This window comes from Peromyscus eremicus, chromosome 5 (genome assembly GCF_949786415.1).
Source record: "Peromyscus eremicus chromosome 5, PerEre_H2_v1, whole genome shotgun sequence".
NCBI lineage: Eukaryota > Metazoa > Chordata > Mammalia > Rodentia > Cricetidae > Peromyscus > Peromyscus eremicus.
This window is the reverse complement of record NC_081420.1, coordinates 28945554-28972570: the sequence shown is the minus strand read 5'-3', so window position 1 is coordinate 28972570 and position 27017 is coordinate 28945554. Positions and strand designations below refer to the sequence as shown.

The 27017-nt window shown below is 50.5% G+C and overlaps 1 protein-coding gene across 1 annotated transcript; it reads right to left on the bottom strand.

Annotated features, from left to right (window-relative positions):
• Nucleotides 1–26297, bottom strand: Pxdc1 (PX domain containing 1). The gene is made up of 5 exons (XM_059263198.1): nucleotides 25778–26297; nucleotides 13017–13108; nucleotides 12100–12217; nucleotides 2915–3026; nucleotides 1–1029 (listed from the first exon to the last, which is right to left on the bottom strand). The coding sequence occupies exons 1-5, from the start codon at nucleotides 26031–26033 to the stop codon at nucleotides 912–914; spliced, it is 696 nt and encodes a 231-aa protein (XP_059119181.1). The 5' UTR covers nucleotides 26034–26297; the 3' UTR covers nucleotides 1–911.
• Between the last annotated feature and the right edge of the window lie 720 nt (nucleotides 26298–27017).

Here is a 27017-nt window from a genome sequence, read left to right as displayed (position 1 = left end):
TGTAAAAGAATTAGAATTTTCAATAATTTACTATTATTTACATTAGCAAATGCTGGTCGTTAGTAGACACCGTGAGGAGACGAGCTAGCAGGACCCAGACTTCCCCTGTGGTCCAAGCCGTAAGCTTCCCTTCCTCCCCATCCCTTCCTTTCTGATTCATCATGGCAATTATGCCATTGAGTGCACCAGGGGAGGAGCTTCCAGCACCCTAGATGGTAACAGCATCACAGTCAGGCAGGAGAGCTGACAGGTGCTGGCAGAGAGGAGGAACTCTTTTTCTCTGGAGGAAAACCACACTGGGTTCATACACACAGGACTCTGAATGCTTTCCCCTCCCTGAAGCCCGCACTTCCCTCCAGGTTTGACATTGTGTAAACACTCCTTCCAGCTGACCCCCAAACCCCATTTCCAGGGAGGAGATGTAAAGCAAGAAACGAAAGCCACACATCTCAGGGAAGCCCTGAGTCACGTACTATCCCCTGCCCTTGTGGTCCAGAACTTGGTGACTTATCAAAAATCCTCTTGAAATGTGCCTTTGACACATGAGAGAAATGTGGGGAGTCAGGGCCGTGTGACCAAGCGGAATGCTCCCCTCAAGTAGGCAGTGAGAACAAGAGGAAGCATGGCCCGCAGGAACTGTGCATCCCGGGAGAAGAGGCAGGCTAGCGGGGCTGAGTGCTGGTGGAAGACCCCTCAGAGCTGCAGGAGTTGTGGCCTCCTGTTGTTGGCATCAGCCTGTGGACATCAAGAGCCCCTGCGCTTCCTTCCGCTTTCAGGACATCTAGGCCTGGTGAACCTCAGGGCCCGGGAGGCCCAGGCTGAGCAGCAGCTTTGGCCCTTGGGAGCCACACAGTGGACAGCATGAGGACATGCAGTCAGGGACCGAGGCAGAGAAGGCCTGATGGAGTGGCTCAGTCCAAAATGTCTGTCTCAAACGGAACCAGGTGGTAATAGGACAAGTTGGTGACATAAGCTGCTGGGTCATCACCATCCTCCAGCTCTGGAGAGAACTCGCCGCCATTCTCAAACCTGGAAGAGACAACAGAGGTGACCTCAGCTAAAGGGAAAAGGACAAGAGGCGGGACAAGGGGCAGCCAGTGCAGTGCAAGGATGCAGAGAAATCCAGGCTCTGTGGAAGGGGATGAGGGATGTCAATGAGATGAGGTCCTTCCCAGGCATGGGGCAGACACATGGGAAGAACCGTGAATATACAAACTGGATAAAATGGGTGGCGCTGCGCAGGAAGGGCTTCTGAGCTTTGGTGCCTCTGCAACTACTTCCTGCCTCTGTTTCAGCAGAGCAGTGGGGCCTTCATCCTTGCTGTATGTGCAGTGATATTCTGGCTCCTGTTCTGTGCCAGGCTCTGTATCAGCTTGGAGAGCAGCAGGGACTGGGCAGGTGGAAGGCATGTTTCCTCAGGGAACAGGAGCTTGCAGGGACACCAAGAGGCACACTACAGGAGGCTCCCTACAGTCACGGAGGGAGGCTCTACCTGGTGGCCAAGCCTGGTTTGATCCAGATTCAGGCTCAGAAGGATGAAAACGGCGTGGATGTGGGATGCTTACACAGTGCGTGCACAGGACCATCCTGAACTTCCCACCACCTGAACTGCCTTCATCACTTCCCCTCAGACCAAAGGATATTCTGAACATGGGAGGAACAATGGGAAGCTGGAAGAACGGCCAAAGGCCTCAGGACCAGCACTGCCAGGGGCCCCCGCTGACCCTCCTGCCCCTTCTCCATCAGGCATACCAATCCCTAAATGCTCACTCACTGGTGCCTACCTTCCTTCTGGGTCAAATTTGGATGCTGTCTGCAGAGACTCCACTGCATGACAGCCCCTACTCACAGCCCAGGGCCACATGGTAAGCATCAAGTGCCACCAGCCTTCCGGTCTCTGAGTGTTCAACAGCCTACTTCTAAGAGGCTGAAGCACGTTCTGGAGCACAGTCACTGGGAATACTGAAGAACTTCACAGAGGGCATGATATTAGAAGCTTGCATGAGAATGTGGTGAGAAGCTGTGTTGACAGAATAATCCTAGCCTCTAGGCATGCCTGGCCAAGACACCACTGGATACTGCTCCCACCACATGCAGTTTCTTGGGGACCTGTGGCCAGCAGAGATGGCATTCTGGTGCACACTGAATGAGTGTTAATAGAAGAAAAGTCTTTCAGCTTTGTGTGAGGAGGTGCTAGCCAGAGACTGTCATTGTAGAGGAGTCAGCTGGAGACCTTTTCACACCACCACCTGCTACAGGGCCTACCTAGGTCTGCCTCTACCGCATTCCCAAGGACCCCTTTCTGTCCTCAGGAACACCCAGCAACAAAGCCAGACTTCCTGTCACCCTGTCGGAGGACTCTGCTACCCAGGTAATTCACCAAGGAGCTGACCTGCAGGAGCTAAGCATGCAAGCAGCTGTTCCTCCAGGCCTCTAGGTGGCAGGCTCTCTCCAGCACGTTCTGGTCAGAAGTCCCATTGCAGAGGTGGGAGACAGCAGGCAACAGTGGCCTTGGCTGTCCAGCCCTCAGTAATCCATGCTCCTCTCGAGAATAAGGTTCTAATGGTGCATTCATAAACTTGTGAGACCACCTGTGTGTCACAGCCCCGGTCCAGGAAGTGTAGAGTAATACAGATTCTGGATCCTGAAGCAGAAGTTTGGGTTTCACACCTCAGAGCCAGCACAAACTAGATCCTAGAGCTTTGCAACTTCTTCAGAAGTCCCTTCACATCTAGTGATTGGGTGATGAGGCCTCTCCCTAGATCCATTAACCAAACTCTCACAAGCTTTTAAAATAGGAACCCCTAAACTGGCAGCGTCTGCTGCTGGGTGCCTGGGGCCATGTCCTTTCCTTCTTATAGAGTACTACACAAGCCACCAGCTTTCAACCCCACATAAGAAGCTGTGTACTCACAAATGCTCTGTGGAATCCGCATCCAGGAGCTGGTCCTTCCCGTTGGGTATGCTGTGGTCAATGACTATTGTTTCTGTGTTTGCCAAACAAAATCCATTGGACCTCATGATTTCTGGAAACCAAAGCCATAAGGTAAGTATTCAGGAGAGGTCAGCGCCTGAGGTCTGGAACTTCAGGATTTCTCACAGACTGACTGCTCTCAGCCTTGGCCAGAGAAGCTTTCTTTCCGCAGTGGGCAGTTGTTAATGCAAACTCCTGATTGGTCACAGTGCTGGGAATAAGTGATGCTAAGTGCTCAGCCCCAAAAGGGGCATCTATAGCACCCCATCCAAGGCTCAGGGACCATTGTGGACGAGGAGACAGAAAGAATGTAAGAGCTGGAGGATGTTGAGGAGGGCTACGAGATGCTGTCTTCTGGACTTGACCCAGCTGTTGCACCCAGGAATTCACAACAACAGTGGTTACCTGCACAAGACTGGATCCATCAACATCTGTCATGGGTGGGAGAGGGACTTATAAAAGTCCCACCCCTTCCTGATGAGCTAATGGCAGTTAGGAATGGGAACCATGGAAGGGGAAGGGATATTCCTCAGTGCTATAGACACAGTCAAGTTGTTCTTGCTCAATAAATAACCTCCCACCCATGCTCATGCCAGCCACTCTAATTAAATATAGTGTGTCATTTAAAAAGGCATGAAATGGGGGGGACTGTAAAGAGAAGGGGTTCGGTGTGGGAAGGAGAGGGTGACAAGAGAATATTGGGTGAGGGGACCATATAGCATATATTGTGTGTGTGTATGAAATTGTGAAATAAAACTTCAGAAGTGAAGTTGACATTAATGTCCCCCATCACCTATTGTCCTAGTTCTCTCTCCCGCTGCCCAGAGACTCCTTCTAGGGCTCAGACATGCAGATTAAGGTACTGACACCAGGGTCCGCAGGCGCAGTGTGCATGACCCTGAAGGAAGATTCTCTGGCTATCGGAGCACCTCCCCGTGTGCCCTTCCCCATGGGTTTACAGTGGATGATGGAGGCAAGTAGACAGGGCTGGGCTCAAGTTTGAGGCCGGATCTATGTATCATTGTGACATGTGACATCACACAGTTTTCCTGCCCTTTCTGACCTCAGCCCTGGCTGAGACAAGGCTGGCAGCATCCACATCTTGGCCAGTCCTAAGCCTCAGATGAGATCAGAGTGCATTTTAAATAAGCAACTAGCTGGCTTTGCTTCATAAAATTGTATATGTATGTGTGTGTATATATATATATATATATATATATATATATATATATATATATATATTTCCCCCATAAGCACAGATGTGGGTACTTTAGAAAAACCAACAAACAAAAGCAGCTTCCTGTATCTACAGCAGCTGTTAGGTTCCAGAGGCTCTCGCATGGCTGGAAGGGCTGAAATGGAGGATTGGTGGCAGTCACTAGGCTGGAAGTTTAGACTGCAGTTTCAGGGCCATGGGACTCCTCTCCTCCATGGGACACCTTCAAGACTGTATTTGAGAACCTCCAAAAATTTACCTAACTCTAGTATCCCATGATGTCCTGAACTCCATCATGGCAAGCAAGTATCCATTTAGTTACAGACACCCTCTTTAAACAGTAAAACTTAACCAATGTTCAAATCTCTAATGCAAAACAGGGCAGTGTTTCTAGAATCTGCACCCATCCTCAATCTAGGCTTTACATCATCTTCAGATCACAGATAATACCTTGATACAATGTAAATGATACGTAAATCATTATTATAATAATGACGTATAACACCTGATACAATGTAAATGATATGTAAATCATTATTATAATGATGACGGATAACACCTGATACAATGTAAATGATATGTAAATCATTATTATAATGATGACGTATAACACCTGATACAATGTAAATGATATGTAAATCATTATTATAATGATGACGTATAACACCTGATACAATGTAAATGATACGTAAATCATTATTATAATGATGACGTATAACACCTGATACAATGTAAATGATACGTAAATCATTATTATAATGATGATGTATAACACCTGATACAATGTAAATGATACGTAAATCATTATTATAATGATGACATATAACACCTGATACAATGTAAATGATATGTAAATCATTATTATAATGAGTGAGGAGAAAGGACTGCACTTGATCAGTAGACATAGTACTTTCCCCCAGTATTTTGGCCTGTGCTTGGTTGAATCCACAGATTCTGGACTACAGATACTGTGTGAGAACCCAGGATGGCTTGGCTCTCTCTCTGTTTTTAATCTACTGCAGCCTTGACATTTCAGAAGGGACTGCGTTTCTCTCTCTCTTTCCTCAGGAGCTCAGCACCCTAGGTGCCATCTTGGCCTTGGGATCTCCCCTTTAATATGAACCTCGCTCATCTCCAGTCCTTGGCTCTTAGGCAGCTGAGCTCAATTTTCAGGATCACCTCTGCTAGTTCTTGCAAGCCGGGCTCTCATCCTAAAAGACACGCTTAACGCATACCCCAGATGATGGGTATGTTTAGTTCACAAGGTCTCATCCTCACTTTAGGGAGGCAGCTGACTTGAGTCCCCCCTCTCCTCCTGGCACACACAGCCGACAAGAGCATCTCTCCCCATCTTAAGGGTTATGGACATCAGAGGCCTTTGTGTCTAAAGGATTCTCTTAGTCCTCTCCCCTCTTGACCATGGTCTAACTTATTCCTGAGTATAAAATTTGCTTTTTCATGATGAGATTGTTACTTCCTCTTTATTTTTAACCTTTCTGAGCATTTGGTGCTCCATTCTGTGAACATTTCTCCATATGCAGAGAATTAGGGAACTACCCAGAAAGGAATAAAGAAAAATAGGTTTCCTTTTCCCTCTCACAAAACGATTATCCCTCAGTTTGCTAAGTATTGCTGAAATGCGTGTCCGGCTTCCTGGAGAGGGGACCAGCATGTGTCATGGCTCTGCAGTACTTCTCAATCAGTCACATCTCAGCTTCTGGCTTCCTCCCTCCCTGCCTTCCCTGCCCTTCCACCTGGGGCGGGACTCTACAAACCACTAAGGAGTGGGTCTGGGAACTCGGGTCAGCTACCCTTCTTTGTACGAAGAACAAAGGGAAGATGCTTAGCTAGTGATCTGTCAGACCGAAAACCACTGAACCCCACACAAGTTCCGATTCCCTCACCTCCCCGCTCAAAGGGTGTGGCAGCAGAGAGCCTCTCTCTTGATTGTTCTCATTAACTCTGACCCAAATCTGTCTGTCTGAGGAAGTGCAGGCAGCCCCGGTTCAGCCTCCACACCGCTAACTGACAGCCTAGGTCTCCTTCTCCTACGGCTTTGCCGAGGGAATCTGGGGTGGGGGAGGGATCCTGGGAGTTCAAACAGATGTCACTGATTCAAGTCACTTCTGTACAAACTCCTGGAGCTCCTGGCATGCCTAATTTTTGCTCAGTGCGAATTGTGGAGTCTAGGAAGTGGAATTCATGCTGGTCCCTCCAGAATAGATTTGGAACAAGTCACTCCTCAGCTGTCTATGACAAAGAGCCTTTGGGCACATAAATGAGATCTAAAGTTCCCAAAGCCAGTCGGGCCCTGAGGTCAGTAAGTAGATTGGTCTCCAGTCCCTTAAAGTTCCAGCCTGAGGTCACAAAGGGACCCTGCTCAAATTGACAGTATTTCCCAGAAGATGTCCCCGGGAAGCTCTTGGTCCCTCTTTCCCGATCCTCGCCGTCATCACTTTGAGCATACACACAGCTGGATCTATAAACCTTTAATGCAGCCGTTCCAAGCTGGCTTGGAGAGGGATGGCTGGGTCACTGGGAAACACTGGGACACAAAAGCCGGTATCATAGCAGGCTCAACACCTAGCCAGACACACACGGCTCACCTCTACCTCTGCTCGCTAAAGCTGGAGCAAAGATTCTGTCACAGTTTATGTTTCTATTTCTTCCATCCACTTAAAGACAATGTCTTAAGAGGAGCTGTGACTTAAAGACCTCAGAGGAATTATCTAAACCTTACAACAAAGAAAGTCTAAGTGTAGCCGTATCTAACTGCAGAGGCCATGGGTTTAAAATGGCCCGCTTTGCTAATAGTTGCTCAGTGGCGCCCTCCCCAGGTGCCATCCACACACTGAACAACAGCAGCTTGAATGTGAAGGCCTTTGGATCAGTCTTCACAGGAGGGTGGAGCTGTAGTCTGAATTGAAATGTCCCCCCAAAGGCCTGTGTGTTTGAACACTCTGTCCCCAGCTGGTGGCGCTCTTCTGGAAGGTTGGGAAACCTTTAGGAGGTGAGCCTGGCTGGAGAAAGTGAGTCACTAGGGGTGGGCATGATTAAAGAAAAATTGTAGGGCCTGCAGCCTATTTTCAAACAAACTTAAGATATGAATTTCCTGCATGTCAGTTCGGAACCCACAGCAAAAAAAATCACTAGCTAGTTCAATTTTTTTAAGTCCCATCCCTAACTCTAGAAACAGTTCATTTTCAAGTTAAACCCCACCCACCCCTATGCAAGGATCAAACTCAAGGCCTCAAATATGCTAGGCAGTGGTTCTGCCTCTGAGGCACGCCTCAGACCTCAAGATACTCTTATTTCCTATTTTGTAATGTTTAATTTATAGTTTTGTTCACTTTAGAATTACAGGTAGCCATGAAGCCATGAAGATGTAGACAAGGCTCCGCCATACCCCACAGCAGCTCCCCTACGTCAACACTTCATACAGTTAGGGTCCCTCATCACATCCAGGGAATCTCAAGGGGACAATGCCACTAAGTGTAGAGTCCCTTCAGCGGGGTTTCACCAGCATCCTGCTAATGGCCCTTTCTTCTGCTACAGATCCAATCCAGGACTCCTCGTTGTACCGAGCTAAGTGACCCCAAGGGCTCCTGGCCTTTCCTTGTTTCTCATGACTTGTAAAGAATTCAGGTGAGCTACTTTACAACTCTTCCTGGAGCTGGAGTCCCAGGTGGTTAGAACTAGGTGATGTGACATTGGGAGGAGTCCCACAGGGCCTGTTGAGTGCCCCTCTATGGAAATATGGGGTGTGCTTGTATGCATATGTATACTGCACAATATCCATAGGCCCACTGTCCAATATCCATTAACAAATATCTTAGAGGATAAGGTCTATATATCTGTGCAAACCCTGTTTCCCTTGAACTTCCACCCACTGCTTAGCTTATCTCCATCAATGGATGTTTTTTTTAGAACATCTTCCAATCCATGTGCATGGTGCTGGAATGGTGATTTTCCTAATTTGTAACTGTGGCAAGCGTCTACATGTACCTTATGCCACCACCCCTCAGGTCATCAATTCTCTGATTCCATTTCTTCTGCAGGTCTTTAGTCAGCCACGGAAGCATTCACAGTATAACCTTCCTTCCTTCTAAGTCCTCCCTGGCATTATATTTTCAGTTTATTCCAGCAACAGAACAAAAGCACAAACAATATCCTTTTATTAACTGGCTGTCTATCCCTGTATAGTAAAAATTAAGGCTAAGATTGAATAGATACTGAATTAAAGAACACACACACACACACACACACACACACACACACACACACACAAAATGTATTTCCTTTCAAACCTTGAACAACCCACGTTTGTGGCTGAAATCTGTTGGTCCTACTAGCCATAACTAGGTGGAGCCTCTGTTTCCTTGTGCTGCATAGACGTAACCTCACTGCAGAACACTTAAGATCTGTGCTCTCTTATGTTTAATAAACATTTAAATCAACACAGGAAAGGAATGCTTAAGTCTGAGTGGTTATCCTTGACGAGGCCCCAGAATATTGAGAAGATTGTTCAGCACAACCAGTGCCTGGTGCCATCTGGTGGAGCCCTCACCACCTGCAGCCTCAACATTCAAAGAGAAAAGTCTGGACACTCAGGGCCCAGGCTTGGTAAATCACCATCCCAAGAGAGGGCAGGGTTCTGTGCCAACTCCATAGCACCCACCATCTCCCCAAATGCCAGACTGCATGAAGAAACCCCTTAAGAGAAGGGAAGAGGGATCAGTATAGATCTTGGCCATCAACATCTGTTTCCTAAATGGACAGAATCGATGAGAATGGCAGTGGGTGGGCAGTGTTTGCCTTGGTGACCCTTGAGGGTCACAGCTCAAACCATGACCAGAGTCTAGTGGAGGAGACCCAGGGTGTGGAGAGGATGTGACAAGATCAAAATTCATCCACCATTCAGACTTTAATCTATCTGAGACGACAAGAAAGTTGGGCTTTATTCTGTGGGTGAGGCTTTGAGAAAAGCAACGACCATCAGGAGTCAGTTTGGGGTTCCTCATGTCAGCACATGGGGTGAACTCTGGAGAAAGAGAGAAGCAACAGGGAAGGTCGTGTGCATAGGTTCCTGGGAAGCCAGAACTCCTCAGACTCCGGGCCTCCTCCTGAGAGCCACATGCCCAGAAACATACTGGTGAATAAGGGCACTGAGACCAGAAAGCCTGAGGTGCCCACAAGGGACCAGTTTCCCCCAAGAAGATGCCAGTGCTTCTGAGCAAAGAGCAGCATTAGAATCAGTGGTTGCAGGGACGGGGTGGGTGGGACTTAGGAGATAGATGCTCTTAATCAGCAGTTAAGAGCAATTGTTGCTCTTGCAGATGATCTGGTTCGATTCCCCGCCTCCACATGGTGGCTCATAAACTACCCATAATTCCGGTTCCAAGGGATTCAATGCCCTATTCTGGCCTCCATAAGTACCTCATGCATGTGGTGCATAGACATATATGTAGCCAAAACACTCATACATATAAAAAATAAATAAATCTAAAAAAAGAGAAATCAGTGTGGAAGTCTCTGCAGCTTATTGAATGTGTCTGCTCCCTCAGTGAAGAGGGACGTACATCCTAAGTGGGGCTGACAGAATGCTGCTCCCTGTATACACGCCAGTTCATAGACATGCACTCAGTTCATATCCATGCTCTCAGTTCATATCCATGCTCTCAGTTCATATCCATGCTCAGTTCATATCCACGCTCTCAGTTCATATTCATGCACTCAGTTCATATCCATGCACTCAGTTCATATCCATGCTCTCAGTTCATATCCATGCACTCAGTTCATATCCATGCACTCAGTTCATATCCATGCTCTCAGTTCACATCCATGCACTCAGTTCATATCTATGCTCAGTTCATAACCATGCTCTCAGTTCATATCCATGCTCAGTTCATATCCATGCTCTCAGTTCATATCCATGCTCATTTCATATCCATGCACTCAGTTCATATCCATGCACTCAGTTCATATCCATGTTCCCAGTTCATATCCATGCACTCAGTTCATATCCATGCACTCAGTTCATATCCATGCACTCAGTTCATATCCATGCACTCAGTTCATATCCATGCTCTCAGTTCATATCCATGCACTCAGTTCATATCCATGCTTTCAGTTCATATCCATGCACTCAGTTCATATCCATGCTCAGTTCATATCCATGCCCTCAGTTCATACCCATGCATTCAGTTCATATCCATGCACTCAGTTCATATCCATGCTTTCAGTTCATATCCATGTACTCAGTTCATATCCATGCACTCAGTTCATACCCATGCTCTCAGTTCATATCCATGCTCTCCTCAGTTGATATCCATGCTCTCAGCTCATATCCATCCTCTCAGTTCATTAGGAAGCTCTGGCTCCAGAGAGGCCTGGTTATTTGACAGCCATAATAGGAGGGCTGGGAACAGCCAAGGGTAGAGCCTCAGGAGTGGAGGAAACCTGTAGAAGAGTTCCAAACACTTCCCTGAGGAAGGAGGCTAGCCCCCAGACTGCAGCCTCACATAGCAACAACCCCACACCACATGTGCGCGCGCGTGCGCACGCGCACGCGCACACACACATACATACACACACACACACCATACCTTGCACCAAGACTTTTGGCTGCAGGCCATTCACAAATGCCCTTCTTGTTAGCCAGGATTCTATGCCAAGCTGGCCCCAAACCAGCCCCTGGCCAACTCTTTCCATTCAGGTCCACCAGTGCCTAAGGGGCAAATTCCCAATCCCCCTGCCCCATTTCTTCCTACTTGTTGAACCTCCCATCCCTGGTCTTCTCTGATGCAACAGCTTGTTTTGTGGTGTGTTTGGAGCCAGGCATAACATCTCACATGGTCTGGTGTCTCAAGGTGCACAAGACTGATAAGATTCCTGCCTTTGTAGGCCTGGATGCTGCACCTCTGTCATGAGCAAAGGCCACCAGGGAGTTCTCATACAGCAGCAAGGACCTGCCTGTCACCAGTCCTTGCAAAAATACATAAAAACTGACATAAAGCCCCATGTGGCATCTGCACTCACCCCTTTAATTCCACCCCATTATTTCAGCCTTACAAGATAAACATGCACCACGTGGTCATTACATCATGATATGATCATTACATGATAAAATAAGGCAAGACAGGGGACAGGGGACAGGGGACAGGGGACTCCTCCAGAGGCAGCTCCTCAAACTCATATGTCTGCTTAACTGCGGTGCCTCCGGGTCATCTTGAAGCAAGGTTCCACCCCTTTAAGGATTCTGCTGTTCTCTTTCCCATTCAATGAAATAATGCAACACACAGGCCTAGGACTCAGTGCATGGTTCCCACTCAGACTCTAGAGCAGCTTTCCCATGTGCCAGGTAGGGAATCAGAGCCCCATTTGACAACCAGTGAAACTTCAGAGCCAGTGGTGAACTCGGTAGGAGGAGGATTCACAGACGTCAGCCCAGACAAACAGCCTCACTCCTTACAATCAGCTCCAAAGAAGGTTCTAGAGGCCAGGTTCCAGGTACCCAGAGGCCCCTAGGCCCTCACATTGTCCACTCTCCTTTAAGATAATCCAGGAAGCTTCTGGACACCGAACAGCCCCCGATGGACCACCCACCCTGTGCACTCAGAGAGACCTCTCCCACCCCAGGTCCTAGACCCACCCACCCAGCTAACCCATGCACACACCTGGGATTGTCATCCCTGTGTGGTAAGGACACAAGAGCACCATCACTCTGCCCTGCCAGTCTTCCCTCCTCCCCTCACCTCCCACGGATGACTCTGAACTCCTCCATCAGCTTCTCACCGAACGCCCTCTGCTCTTCCCAAGGGGGAGGCTGAGCCCACCCACCGAAATACCACACTTGCAGCCACCCCAGCCACGGAGAGCAGTGCTCCCACGCCTTCACTGCAGCGCTTACCTGATATTTTGACAGGACTTTGAAAGCTGGGTTGAATTTTATGGACATTATCATTTTTTAACACCTGATCCAGAGGCGATCTCTCAAAGAAGGTGAGCACCACCTCAGACCTAGAATACTGGGGATAAACAGAGTAATTACTGGAGATGAAAAGCTCTCCACAGTGGGTCCCCTGTGTGTGCTGGGGTGGTGCTTGTGCACAGAGGTAACCCCAACTGATAGGAAGCTCAGAAGGCAGTCCCAGGCCTGTGCAGGGGCTGGTTGATGACCTATGCCCAGTAACTGGATCACTGCAGTTTCTTTGTTTACAAGTGGCTAACGGGCAAGGCCTCTGGCTAGGGTGGGTGGCTCTGTGGAATGCTTTACACACAGCTGGCATTTCACACCCGGCTCCCTCCTTTACTATCAGCACAGCTGCTTCTACCTCAGCCATTTGCCACTGGGGAAAACAGAACCTAGGGGCCTCTGGGTAACTGGAACCTGGCCTCTAGAACCTTCTTTGGAGCTGATTGTAAGGAGTGAGTCCTGCCTGACTGTTCAGGTCCTTAGTTCTCTACACCAAGCTCACAGACTCAGGGTGTGAGTTCCAGGGAGATGGAACTCAACACCGTGGCTGCCAATGATGCTGACATTGCCCTTGGCTTCCTGGTGCCTGTTCTAAATCTAAGGAGAGCAGGTTCTGAGGCAAGGGAAGGAAGCAAAGGCCGCTGCTTCTGTAGAAGGCCCCGTCCCTTCCTGCTTCACACCTCATGACTCGAGAGAACCTAGCAGAGCCCACAGAAGCCTTCCTTCCCTCGATTGTCGGCCGGGATGTCTAGTGGGAATGAGACGCTGAGTGGGATACGGAGAGCCGTCTGTGAGCCTGGGTGGTGACGGGCCACTCTGGCCTCCCCGCCCCACCGCGCCGTCTCGCTCACCTTACAGGGCATGCTGATGACAGTCTCCAGTAGCTTCTCAACCTCATTGAGCCTGGTCTCTGTGTCGTGTGCTTCCTTGATGGCAAGCAGTCCTAGAAGAGAGGCAGGAGTGGCCAGGTGAGAGAGGCCAGCGGTCTGTGGTGAAACAAGTGACAGATGACAACGGGTGTCCCACGATGAGGACACCACCCCATGCTCTCTTCCGCAGCAGACTGTCCTGTTCCTAAGGTAAATACGAATCAGGGTCTCCCATGGACGCTTGACACCACAGGTAGAACTGACCCCCAAAGAGAAAACTTCTTCCTCCATAATTCAGCCCACATCCTGTCCCATGGCCATGGCTGTTGCTTTTGCAGTTTGAAGTGAGATGGGAAAGCTACCATGAATTTCATCTCCACAGTTTCACAGACAATGCTCTCCCCAGCAGGTCTTAGGCACCTCTGCCTGCAGTTGTGGGTGTGGTTTTGGTTCTGGACTCCTTATTGAGGTGAGACCGTTCGCCTCTCCTCTTGAAGAGGGGCTCTGTGGCTTCTCTTTGCATGCCCCAGTGGCCAGCATCACTGCTCTCCCACTTTAGGACCAGCATTAAACAAAATGGGGGCTGCAGAACCCTGAGCTCTGAGGTACCAGGCCAGCTGCTCATGACTGGTGCGGGGGGTCTGGGGGGGTATATACAGCATGGAGACAGACGTGAGACAAAGGAACCATTCTCATCTCAGGGGAGTCAGGGCGGGGTGGCTTAGCAACTCATCATGCTACTCAGAATGGCAGGCCATTTGCAACTTAGGAACTGTTTGTTTTGAGAACTTTTGGCCTAAGAGAACAGAAAAGCAAGCGTGAGATAAGGGAGACTTAGTACTCACTCTGTCTGGTGTATGTCAGGTGCTAACCTGTGAGGTCCTGGGCTGCCCCTCCCCCTGGGAAACACATTGGTGATGTATGACCTTGCTGCAACCGATGTCACACATCCAAAAATGATAGTGGAATGAGGGCACAGGTGGATGGTCCCTGCAGTGGGACATGCTGGGGTCTATGCCACTAACATCTGGACACAGCCAGAGCTTAGCCAGAGACCCCCTTGGTTGCCATCAGTAAGATAACTGCACAAGGGGTGGGTGGCCCAGGACCCACCAGCCCTGATGACACAGACAAGGTCTCACTCTGCCAGTGACAGCTGCCCAGACCACAAGGTCTGTGTAAACGGAGCCCATATTTAGACAAGTCATCTAAATGCAATGTTCAGAAGGGAAAAAGATCTCAGAGAAAGCCCTTGTGGGCATGAGTCATGGCCCTCTCCAGGAACCCAAGCATCGGTGCTTGTTATGGGCACCACAGAGTGGTCAGCACGGGCTCTGACTGGCTGTTGAGCTGTGCAGTATTTTATTTTTAAAATCTTACGGCTCAAGGCCATACTTGGGAGACATGGAGTTTTCTCTGTCTCCCATGAGCAATACAAACATAAGACATCCCACTTCAGCCTCTCCCAGCAGCTTTCAAGGGACAGAATCCAGACTCCTTTGTACACTAGCTTTGTCCACGGACTCTGTATGACCAGAACGGCACAATCCCCATGATCTGCAGCAGAACCCCAGAGACCTAGATCCCAGAACTATGGTCGGGCCCTGAAAGTTCCTTTCAGGTTCTGGTTTGGTTTTGTTCACAAAAGGCAAAGTGTTAAGGTTTAGGTAGGTGATCAAAATAATTTCTAAAAACAACCTGATTGAAATTAGGAAGCACCAGAGCACATAGTTCCTGGGAGCTCCTACCAGAGAACCCAGATGTAATGAGGAGGAACACAATAGTAAAGGCTGGTCTACTGAAAATACTCTTTGCTGTTCGTCTCATGTTCAACGTGAACTTCATGCCCCGCCCGCACTCTGTCTTTGCTATGACCCATTTTCCAGGCTGCAGTAGAGAAAAGCAAGGGTACCCTTCTGTCCTCTAGAAACAGCATCAGTACACTGGCCCTGCTGGATGTGACCCCAGCCCACCTGACCAGTTCCATGCCCTGCCATTTCTCACAGCTCTGGGACAACACTGAGAAACAGGTCCCGCTGGCCAGCAAGTCTCCAGTGCCCACAGTGCAGCCTCTGGCAGTCAGGGGCTCAGTGGCATTCTTCAAGTTCAGTTGCATCTGCTTCCTTGGACCAGTCTTTATGCTTCTGAATGAAAGAAGCCAAGGGGTGTTCTTTGGAAATGTAAGCATGCTTGAGACTCGAACAGGGAGAGACATCTGAATGGGGAAGGGAAGCCTGTGGGACGCTCACATGCAAGCTCAGAAATGATAGGCGATTCTCTCAGAGGCTGTGAGGTAGAGGTGTTTTCATTCAGCATTTAGTTTCCCATGCTGGCTCCTTGGTAACAATCAAGTTGGCAGTCTAAGTTGGCTTTCTTAAGGCACCACATCCTGTCTCCAAAAACCACCCTCACCCGAGTGACAAGGAACACTGGCCCCTTAACCAGGTGGTACAACAGCTTTGCAAAATGGTGGATTCCTCTGTGTTTGAGGAAGCTTTCCTAAGAGCAACACAACCCGATGACCATTGCGCATTTACAGCCTCGAGGCCAAGGAGCACAGCCTCAAGAAGCAGGAAAGAGGCAGCATTCAGCATGCCTGCCCTTACCTCCATCAGCCCCAGGCCAGCAACGATGAGTCACCACCAGCCACCTGGCTTCTGACAGCCCCAAGCCCCAAAGCTCACAGTGCCCTTCCCTTGGGGCCCTGGACATCACTTCCCTTCAATCATTTAAAAAATTCTATCAAAAATATTTTAAGATGAAATCACACACACACACACACACACACACACACACACACACACACACACACACCACCCCTCCCTCTGCTCTGGGGCGGCAATGCAGAAAATGAAATAAATTTTCCTTTGGAAAGTTCTAATTGTTTCACACTCCTGGAGCTTCTTAGTTTCACAGCTGGCGGGATCCCCAAATACCTGCCACCTCTGTAGTAATAATATCAGATTCTCCAAGCGCCTCTGTGAAAGGCGGGGTCTCTGCTTTCATTTTCAGGGACAGGTGACAGGAGCCATGGTCTAAGTGGGATGGCCACCAGCACAGTGCACTATTTGCTCACATTTGCATATTCTCCTCTTGCACCTGCTCAGTGTTTTCCTTCGAGTTTAAGTCAGTTGGCTCTTAAAGGCTCAGGCTGGCTTTTCCAAATGTCACTTGTGTATACAATTTCAACTTTACTTTTTAATGTACTTAAATACAATAGCTCTAGAGTACCTGATGCTTCTGAGTTTTATACTCCAAGTATTATTGGCGGTTTAAGAAAAGTCAGCCTGGAGCTGCCTAGGGGACCTTTCTCCCTAAAGGGCTTTAGCCTTGCAAGAAAAGAACAGAGAATGTGTTTGTGCTTAACTGATTTCATCAAAAGCAAACACCTGCTTCATTCGTGGAACCAAAACTGAATGAAGCAAGCATAAACAACTGTGACTTCCAAATCATGTCTAACATGGCTTTGCTATCTGAGATTGTAATGATCAACACAATACAGGTGGACAAGATAGTTGTGAATGTGAACAGATGCGTTCAAAAAATAGAGCTTCATCGAGAGGCTGTAGTTCTATAACTGGCCAGCAGGGGGTGGCAACACACCGCATAAGCCTAAGGATTTCAATCATAAACTCAGAAGTGACAATTGCCCACTCTTCAACACCGGGAAGAATGTGACCCAGGTTTCATAACCCCGGAAAATGTTCTGATTTCTGAAAAAGTAATTATTCATATAATCTCAACTTCTAAAATTTACCAACACATACTTTGTGACACAAGAATTTATCCAAGTTTAGCACAAGCAGTTAAAAGCTTGAAAAATTAACAATATGATATATAAATTTCAGCAAGCCAAATACATGAATATTCAGGAACTAGATGTCAGCCTGGCTGTGCATGGTGGTGCATTACTTTAACCCTAACATTCAGGAAGCAGACCCAACCCTGGGGGTGTGGCTTTCTCCCTGAGGGGCTTTAGCCTCACAAGAACAGAACAGTTTGTGGCTATTTTATAATTGACTGCTTTTGGCAAAAGTAAACACCTTTATTCCCGGAACCAAAACTGAACAAAGCAAGCACAAACAAATTAGTTTCCTGATATCTCCGAAATCTGAGTCTGAGGTCCTATATTTCTGTTAAACGGAGCTCAGTCTCCACACATGTGACAACTGCCCAGGCTTTCTCTGCAGAAGTCTTGGGCTGGGTGGGGGATGGGGTGAGGTGGGGCTGCAGAGGAATTCTGGTCATAAAGGCAAGATGCGGCCAAGGTCAAGAGAGGAGTGCATTAAGGATGTCCATGGCCCACAGGACCTGCCTCTCTTGAGAGGAAAGACACTATCTGACTCTCCACAAAGGACAGCCCCGGGGGATCTTTCTGTTGGGGGCATTTTCAAATGCGGCCAGATAACAAACTGAGCTGAAATGGCTTTTGTCCATTAACAAATGTGCCCATCAACACACTGCACACGAAGTGCAGGGCTTCGGAAGTATTCACTCGTGAGCTGCAGGAGAGGGAGACACAGTCTCAGAGCTGGTGGATCCTAAAAGGCTGAATACACAGATATTTTGGAGACAACAGCCTTAAATTAAAAAACAAAACAAAAACACTCAATAACTTCTAAGTATCTAGTTTCTTTCTCCTTCCCTCCTTCTGCCTCGCTAGGGATAGAACCCCGGGGCCTTAAATACTGCAATGAAAGAGCTCTCTCTGCTGAGCAGGAACCTCAGCCTCTAAACAAGTAGTCATTGCCACTCAAAAAGCAGAGCCTAAGAAATAATCAGCTCCTAATTCTTTGTGACGCGGGTGCTACGTGGTTCTCAAGCCCTGGAAGACATCAGTGCAATTGCACAATATAAGCAGGTGGCACGCACATGCACAAGCGTGTGTTGACACAGGGAGAACAGCGCTCCACACTAAGCGGTCCCTGGAACCCTCTCACAGGCCAGAGGACTCTGGCTGGGGGGTTTGCCCCTCCCTTCTGTCCGACTGATGTGGGCACAGCCAGGCTTACAGGGACCACAGAGATGGAGGAGAGGAGTGATGTCCCATCCAGGGACCCTAGGTGGAGGTGTCCCTCCACACCTCTCCCAGGATGAGAAGCTGGACTGGGAACAGAAGAGGAAGAAGCAGAAGAGGTGGAGGCAGAAAGAAACTTCCCTGGACCCAACAGGAGGAAGCTGCTCTTCCTTCCCTTCCAGGCTTCCAGTTTCCTGCTTCCAGTTCCCTGCTCTCAGTATGCAGGGTGGGGGTGGGGGGTTGGGGATAGGGAGGGCAGGAGCAGTTGGGGGATGGAGGGGCGCCTCTTAAAGGGACCAAGTGGTTTTCTCAGTAGGGGGGAAAAGGCATCTGAATCAAACTTTCTGATTTTTCCTATTTTCTTAATCCCTCCTCTCTGTTCATTATTCTCCCTCATCTAAAGCAAAATTCCCTTCCTAAAACTCAGTTTTTAGAAACCATTCACAAGTCAGTCATGGTGGTACATGCCTGTAATTCCAGCCCTTAGGAAGCTGGGTCAGGAAGATATTAAATTTGAGGGCAGCCTGGGCTACAAGTGAGACCCTATCTTAACAAAACAAACAGAAAACTCATTCACTGGGTCACTCCTTTCCCCCTGTGCTGGAGATGAATCCTAAAGCTGCCTTCACGCTAGGCATGTGCTCTACCACTGAGCTACCCTACCCCTCCGGCCCCTGCCAGTCTGTCTTAAATAAGAGGTACAGGATACCTGCCCATTTTCACCTCTCACACATGAAGGGCACGCTGTCTCAAGTTCACAAACCAGAGGTCAGGGGACAGTGTGGCCAAAACTGAGGCAGGAACCCTGCCTCTCCTAGACATTTGTACTGGCTACCAGACGGCTGGGAGGCATTCAGTGGCCATACACTGTTAGCAGGGTGTAAGCCCTAGGACAACACAGATCTACTCACCCTAGCAGGCCTGAAGGGTGAACAGATGTAGAGGGTAAGGGAGGGACTGAGGGAGGAAGGCAGTATGGAGGCCCACAAGAGGCCCTGAGGCTGGGGGGTGGGGCATGTGGAGTGTTAAGAGCTGAGGCAGAAAGACAGACAAGCTTAAGGAGACCACAGCTTCCCAGGCAGGTTCTGGCAGCAAGTACCCCACATGCTTGGCAATTCTGTTTCTTGGAGTGACGCACACACTGACCCCGGATTCCCTCAGTCACTCAAGTCTGACCCACACCAAGCAATAAATACTAGTTTGGGAACTGATAAAACCATAGGCCCAATCAAGCCCCACTGTGGTACATGGTACATTCTCTTAGCCAGGGCAGGGAGTGGCTGGGAGGGTGGGGTCACACCAACAAAGGCCACTGTTGGAAGCATGAGTAGGTGGATCGGCTTCGTAGGACCCTGGTCTTGTTGGGTACCAGGCCTCCCCACATTCTCCTACCTAGAGGCCTTTTATTGGGGTTACTGGGATTACTCAGGGCATAGGATAGACAGGCTGAGAAAGCCAGCAACTCCAAGTGTCTAGTTTGATGCTCAGCACTTGGTGGCTATTACTCAGTAGGACTCACCACCTTGCTACACAGATGTTCTTATTGTTATTATAGCAAGAATGAGCCACCAGCAAGGAGAGAAGGGGATGGGGGAGGATGGTTTTGGAGGCAAATTAGAAGAAAATATGGATATGGACTGTCACCATGAAACCTATTACTTTGTATGTTAATTGGAAGAGGAGCAGGAGGAGGAGGAGGAGGGCAGAAATACCAAGCCTTGAGGATCAAGCAACTTGGCTGAAAGCCACAGGGCAAGCAGCAGGTGACAGAGCACACAAGGCAAGCCCCGGCTGTCTGGGAGCAGATGTAGTGTCCTCCTGTGGTGACCTGGCTGTGTCCCCTGCTTGGCCACCCAATCTCCCAGACCCCTGATGTTCTCACACAGGAAGCAGCAAAGGTAATGGTGGGAATAAGGGATGCCATGTGACAAAGTCCCTTCGACTTATCTCCTTTCCCTGTTCTGTCCAAGTGCTGCAACATGTTTTCCTCATCAGCAAAAGGTAAGGAGACTTGGGTTCTCCAAACAAACAGGAAAAGGAATTTGCATGAATCAGTTACAAGAAAGATGTGGCTTGTGACCATCATCACTCAAGTTGGGGTGGGACGAAGACAGACAGACACCAGCCCTCGATGTCACCAGGGCAGCCAACAGCACCTGAGCACACATACCAGTGACCTCATTCAGGAGATGCTGCAGCTACCAAGAATGAACAGAGCACAGGACTGCGGCTACTCTGCCCCGTTTTCCCACCAGCAGGGACAAAAGTCACATCAAGGGGCTCTCAGGGGCTTCTCTAGACTTGAGAAGTGACCAAACATAACCTTTTAAGTGATGGCGACTAAAATTAGCCAGTGGACGCATAGCGTGACCCAAAGCTACCAAAGGCAAACAGAAATAGCATTAATTCGGGGGTTGGGAGTGTAGCTCACAGGTAGAGCGGATGCGTAGAATGCACAGAACCTCGAGTTCGACCCCCAGAACACAAAATACAAAAATACCCTAACTGTCTTTCTGTGGACTGGCACTGCCAACACACGACAGTATGTGCCTTCAATCTACTGTTGCCAGCCTGCTGCTGGCCCAGAGGAAGGTGCCAAGGCCTAGACTTTCACCTTTGAAGACACTCAAGCAAAACACAGCCTGCCTTGTGCTTCCCTGCCAGCCCCTTGCACCCTCCCAAGTTCAAGCCCACACACCTCATTTGCAGCAAGCTGAGCTCTGTGGAGAGGTACCACAGGCCTCGTTCTTTTTTTCCCTCTGTATCGCTGTCCACAAGTACTGTGGCTACTCTTATTTCCAACTGGGCACAATGCATGAATGGATTTCCTGTCACTTCTGGAAAGTGTCCGCCAAAACAGACAGCAGAAAAACATCAGGAGGGGTGGGGGTACCTGCGGGCTCACAGCGAGGCCCAGTGGAGAAGAAGAGGCAAGTATCTCCTTCAGCATTTCACGGGGAGAAGCTGTGATGTAGGTGCGAGGTGCTGGACCCGCTGGGTAAGTTCTAACTAGTTCCACCTACCATTGGGCAAGGCAACCCAGGTGTCATGGTTATCCAAGGCACAGTATAAGATCTACAGCATGAAATCAGGGAAGCAGGAACCAAGGACAGCCAAGAAGTCATTTATGGGAAAAGCAGAGTCGCCAGGGGGTGGCACAGGCCTTTAATTCCAGCACTTGGGAGGAGGAGGCAGGTAGATCTCTGTGAGTTCAAGGCCAGTCTGGTCTACATAGTGAGTTCCAGGACAGCCAGAGCTACACAGAGAAACCCTGTCTTAGAAAAAAAAAAAAAAAAAAGAAAGAAAGAAAAAGATGAAGGAAAGAAAGAAAAGAAAAAGAGGTCCAGGATGTCAGAGTGGAGCCTGGTGTGGGCAGCAGGACGTGGATCTGGGAACAAATATACAACAAGGAAGAGAGGAGGGGTAGGCACCCCAGGACAGGACGGGTCAGGGATCCTATACACAGAAGAGTCAAAACTCGGTGAGTGAGTCAGAGGAGATGCCCAAATCCCCTGAGAAGTAAAAGTGCCCAGGTAGGGTGGCAGGATGTCCCCGGGGAAGCTCTATAGGGGATGGGGCTGCAGCAAAGGTCAAGGGAGAGGTGACCACCCCTAACATCAAAGGCCAGGCAGAGGTGGCAAGCCCATGTCCTGCTTTGCTGTCCAGACCCATGCGTAGCACGCTCACTATAAAAGTCAAGTCAGTTGATGCCTCTGAGTGGCAGTTGGTCCGTCCATTAGGCACCATTCTCCTTGTTCGGTGGCAACATCAAACTTCTCCCTGACATCCAGGTGAAGACAATGTGATGGGGACCTGGGGCAGACCTGGGGAATGTCTGGGATGTGGGAGTCAGGTGCTGTATCAGTGTCCAACCTTTCCTGGTACCAGCCCAGCTGTGGCTCTCAAGTCTAGGAAGAGCCCATGTCCTGAGCACTGAAGAGACTCATCATTGGTGATGACATTGAATATATATAGCAAGGACAGGAACACCGTGCACAGGTTCACATGACAAACTGTGCTGCTAAATGCCAGGTTCCAGGCTGGCACCCTCAGCCAGCACCTCCCACTCCATAATCACCTGAGGTGGCCTCACTGCGGCACAGGGCACCTGTGCCAGAATTCTGGGCTTGTGCTGTGTGCCACACATCAACCTCTAGACCCTCAATGCGTCCGTGGCTCTCTTCCAGGCCAATCAGTGTCCATCCCCTTCTCACACCTGCTTCATTACACCTGGTCCCAGCAACCCTCCAGCAGCCCTCCAGCAGCCCTGCCTCCACGCTCTCCCTTGTTCTAGCCCATCTTTCTCAGCGCATCAGCTTGAGCTCAACTCAGATCAAGTCAATTCCCTGGCTCAGAGCCCTCAGTGATGATGGAGACCATGACTGACCACCATCTGCCTCTCTCCAGTCCCCTAACCACACTCTCCACTGCAGCCACAGTGATCTCTTGATTGCTTGGTGATCTCATTTATTAATGCATGTCTCCTAACCAAAATATACGAAACGAAAGGGTAGGTCACAAGGCTTTAGTTGTTCACTCATGTCATTGTCCCCTGCACTGTGCCTGGCAGCCTATATGTGACCACAAAAATGAATGTAAACCCAAAAATGTAGTTACCAAAGATTCAAGCTCGCCTGGCCACTTTGAAATAGAATCTGTAGTTGCAGAGGTAACCAGGCGGGCTCTGACGTCACAGATCTGCAATGGGTGCTACTAAAAAGAGGATCAAAATACTCCAGGAACCTCAAATGGTAGCCAGGAAAAATTTGCATGTGTCTGCTTTAAAACGCAGGCCTGTGTGTGAGACACAAACAAAGTGAGAGGTCTCACTCACAAATGTGAACCAGTAGGTAATACACACCACAGAGGACTCGAACACAAGACACAGCCCCGTGATGAGACCAGAAAAGTAAGAGGGGGAACACCTTGACAAGCCAAACAGAACGTCCACAGGAAGCAGCTACCCGCCCCCCAGGGTTGGAGGGTAACACAGCAAGAAGTGGCTATTTCAGTCCTAGGTCGTAAGCTGCCCACCTATTGTAGTGTCTGGAGAGAGGCCTGGTTCCGTGGATACAGGGCAGAAGCCATGGTCCTGAGATCAGCACTATACTAGCTCATCGAAACAGAAGGCCAGGAAGGTAAGGGAGTGAGCACTGTGCCTCCCCCTCATACAGTGGCACCATTCCCCTGCCTGTGTGTCACCAGGCCACATAAAAAGCCCATGGACATCCACCAAGCATAACACCACAGAGGGAGAAAAAGGTCCAATCCTACCCATCTAAAATCTCTCTCATGGCAATTCTGGAGGAACCAACGCCAAGGGCTTGGCACCTCTTCAGCTGCATGAAGATTCAGAACTGCAAAGTAGAACCACGGCTGGCCCACTGTGTGTCAGGAGCTCAGCCTGCCAGGAGCAGTTCGGAGACACATTTCCCTGGGAAGCTTTTCTAATGAACCGAGAACACAAACCTAACCCAGCCCAGAAATTTAATAAATACTTGAGAATCTGACCGACTGGGATTAAAATGCCAGCACTACACACAGCTGCATACCTTTCCTGTTTGAAGTTTGAAAAATCCAGACCAATTTTTTTTAATGCAAATAACAAATTTGCACGGAAATGAAGTAGAATCTTCTTTTGTTTTATGATGAGGTATTTTACTTGGTGTATGACTTCCCTAGACATGAAGGGATCAAAGAAAGGAAAGGGGCCTTCCTGGCTTTGTGAAACAAAACTCAGGAAGAACCAAGCAGAGAAAGGAGAATCAGAACGGATCATGATTCCTGGTCACCCCTCTGCTGCTCCCGGGATTCATCTCCATTCCGTCTAGGGGGTACTAGCTGGACCCTCGAAAGAGGCTCCCATCAGATAGGAATGGGCCGCCTTTGATGGAGGGTTCTAATAGCTACATATCGGCCTTCGGGAACTCCTTTCCCTGTGGCCACTGGGACTCACCCCCGCTGCCCCTGCCACTCCACCTCCACACTCTCACCCCTGCTTCTGCATTCTCCCACTCTTTAGATGCTCAGAAGCAGCTCTCATCCACTGCAGCACCTGGGACATGATTCCAGGAGTTTGTATAAATGCAAACGAGGCCAGGTGAACAGGGCATGATGATTTCCTCCAGTCTGCCCCAGGGAAGATCTTTTTCACCTGTGGCTCCACACTGAGGCCACACCCCTTCCCACACCCTCCTCGGCACCAGCAACCCTGGCCAAAAGAGGCCCGTGCTGACAGTAAACAGGTGGCATTTACAGACTTGCTGTCATCAGACACGACCAGGCATTTCACGCCTCACAAAAGCCCACAGGTAATAGGTACGCTCATAGATGGAGACCCGGTTCCAGTTTGCCTGAGGTAACAGCTCAGTTCTGAGACCTTCAGAGGGACAGCCCGAAAGTTCAACTTGTTTATGGCCTGTCTTGTTCCAGAAGAAGCCACGGAGTAATGCACCGACCCTTTGTTATGCTTTCCTGATCAGACATTCATTTGTTAAATTAAAAATACAACAAATAGCAAATTTAAAACAAACAAACAGGTCCAATTTTGAAATAGTGCTCAGCCACCAGGAGGGGCTGGGATGGAGATCTAAAGCAGGCTTGTCACTTGGGGCCTCCACACTCACTGGCTTTGGGAGTCCGTCCAAATGATGTGTCTGCCAGGGGATGTGTCATGAGAATGGAGCTAATTATCCACATAATCCACACACGGGTGGGGCCTATCACCAAGGGGAATGGAGGTTATCTCAGACCTTAGCCAGACAGGCGGCCAAAGAGATAGGTACTGGCTAACCTGAGTAACTTCGCCCCAAGCTGCCCCAAGATTGCTGCTTGGAGGACTCTGAAGAAAGGAGGGCTTGGATCCATGGGTCTCAGAGCCCCGGGAGGCCACATACTGGTGGGAAGTCTACTCAGAAGCTCCTGCCCCAGCTAAGCGCCCCACACCTCACTCTTCCGGGGCTCAACCAAGGCCTCTCTCCGGCTTCCTCTGCTCTTCCAGTCCCTTTGCTGGCGTAGGAAAGGGGAAGCCACCGCTGTTTGAGAAAACAAGAATCACAGCCAACCAGGACCGTCACAAGGCCAGGGAGGAGGCGGCCATGGCTAATCAAATCCGAATGCGGACCCAGCTCAGGGGTGGGGACCCTGGGTTGGCCCGACAGATGCAGGCGGGGCAGTCCCCTCCTAGGAGAGGTGGAAAAGATTGCTGCGTGGCACTTCACGCTCAGGCTCAGCTGTCCTGGGGCAGAATAGGGACGGGGCCTCTCCCAGGCAGGACCCCGGCAGCGAGCGTACTGGATGCAATCCCCCAGTTCTGACACTCTATAACTCAGCCGCCACTGGTCCTCCATAGCGGGGTAGGCGGCTGGAACCCAGTAGCTGTCAGCCCCCGGGTGTCGCCTCGCAAAGCTCTGCTTTCTTTCAGAAGCGACTCATTCTTTGGGACAGTCAGGCGAGAGTCCTGCCGACCTCGTCGTCCCCTTCCCCACCCATCTCATTTATCCTCCAGGATTGTGTGCCCGGAGGCTCCATGCCGGCTCCCAGTCCTTCCTGAACCAACGCTGGGTGCCCTTCTTTAGGGAACAAACAGTCTCAGTTTAAGTAACTCTTCCCGCTGACTTCATTGCACTTGGACACGATCTCGTCGCTCTGTTCCTCCCACAGCCCGCAGCCCCCGGCGCCCCGCAGCCCCGGTGCCCCGCAGCCCCCAAGTCCTGCAGCCCCGCACCTTGCCGCAGCGGCGCGCGCGTCAGCTCGGGCCGGTCCTCGGGGAAGGCGTCACGGAGGCGCTTGCACAGGCGACCCAGGTCTGCGAAGCTGCGGTGCAGGTAGAGCACGCTGCGGTCCGACCACTCGGTACGGATCTCGAAGAACTCCTCCTCGTCGCCACGCCGGCTGACGATGAGCCTGCGGATCCCGTTCACCCAGCAGCCGCGCACGAACATGTTCACGAGCGACGTGCCCTCAAACACCGCCGAGGCCATGCCGCGGGCCGCGCATGCCCCTGCCGCCGGGGGCGCCCTCGGCCCCCAACCCGGGGTCCGCCTGGGCAGAGTGGTTCCGGACAGGGGCGATCAGGGGTCCTTCTTTAGGACGCGGTCGAGCCCAGCAACGGCGGTTGAGAGTCTCCCTGGGGCGAGGCTGGTACCCCGCGGATGTGCCCGGGCTCCGTACACACTCTGGGGCGGCTGTGTGCGGTCCGCGCTCTGGGCGGCGCCGCCAGGAGTCTGTCCTGCCGCGCAAGCCGAGGCTTTATAAGGCACTTCCCATCGCGGGCGGCGCGGGCGTCTACGTCGAGTCCCGGCTGCGGCACCTCCCCTCCCGCCTCCCGCTGACCCGCTGCGGGCCCCGCCGAGGGCTGTCCTGGAGACGCAGCGCTGCCTTCCCAGTCTGCCGGCTGCTGAGCAAGGCTAGCCCTGCGCTCTCCCGGCGCGCAGGGAGACTTTCTACTCTTTCCTTCTATGGATCTTCGGGATTCTCCAGCCCGCAGTTGAGCGCTCGGCCGGGCTGGCGCAGGGGTGGGATCGGCAGGAGTCTGGAGTCCCTGTGCAGCGCCGCATGGGGCAGGGACGCGGGCCCATAGAGCGCGGGAATCGAGGTCGAAGGCCTGGTGCTGGTCCCCGCGCTGCCCTCGACCTGCCCGGCCTGGGCCTGGCCTGGGCCGGGACTCAGGCAGGCCCGCCCCGTGTCCCGTCGGTTACCGGCGTCTCCGCCCCGGGTCCTCCCGCGCATTCCGGTCGTGCCTTAGCCTGGCGGAGGCCCGGGACGCAGCGGGACAAACCGACCACAAGGCGAGACCGCGTAGTTGTTACAGGAGGAGCTCCCAGGAGGTCGACGAACCACCCCACGGGTTGTCCTCCAGAAGGGCATGTGGGACAGAATTGTAGGGGACAGGGTCTTCCGGGAGATACTCAGGCGGAGCCTAGGAAATCCAGTTGATAGGGCTGCCCACCGAGATTGCATGCACC

Coding starts and splice junctions, on each gene's coding strand:
- Pxdc1 (XM_059263198.1), bottom strand. CDS start 26,033: ATGGCCTCGGCGGTGTTTGAGGGCACGTCGCTCGTGAACATGTTCGTG. Junction 12,218..13,016: donor TCATCAGCATGCCCTGTAAG/GTGAGCGAGACG, acceptor GTTTATCCCCAG/TATTCTAGGTCTGAGGTGGT. Junction 1,030..2,914: donor GCGGATTCCACAGAGCATTT/GTGAGTACACAG, acceptor TGTCTCTTCCAG/GTTTGAGAATGGCGGCGAGT.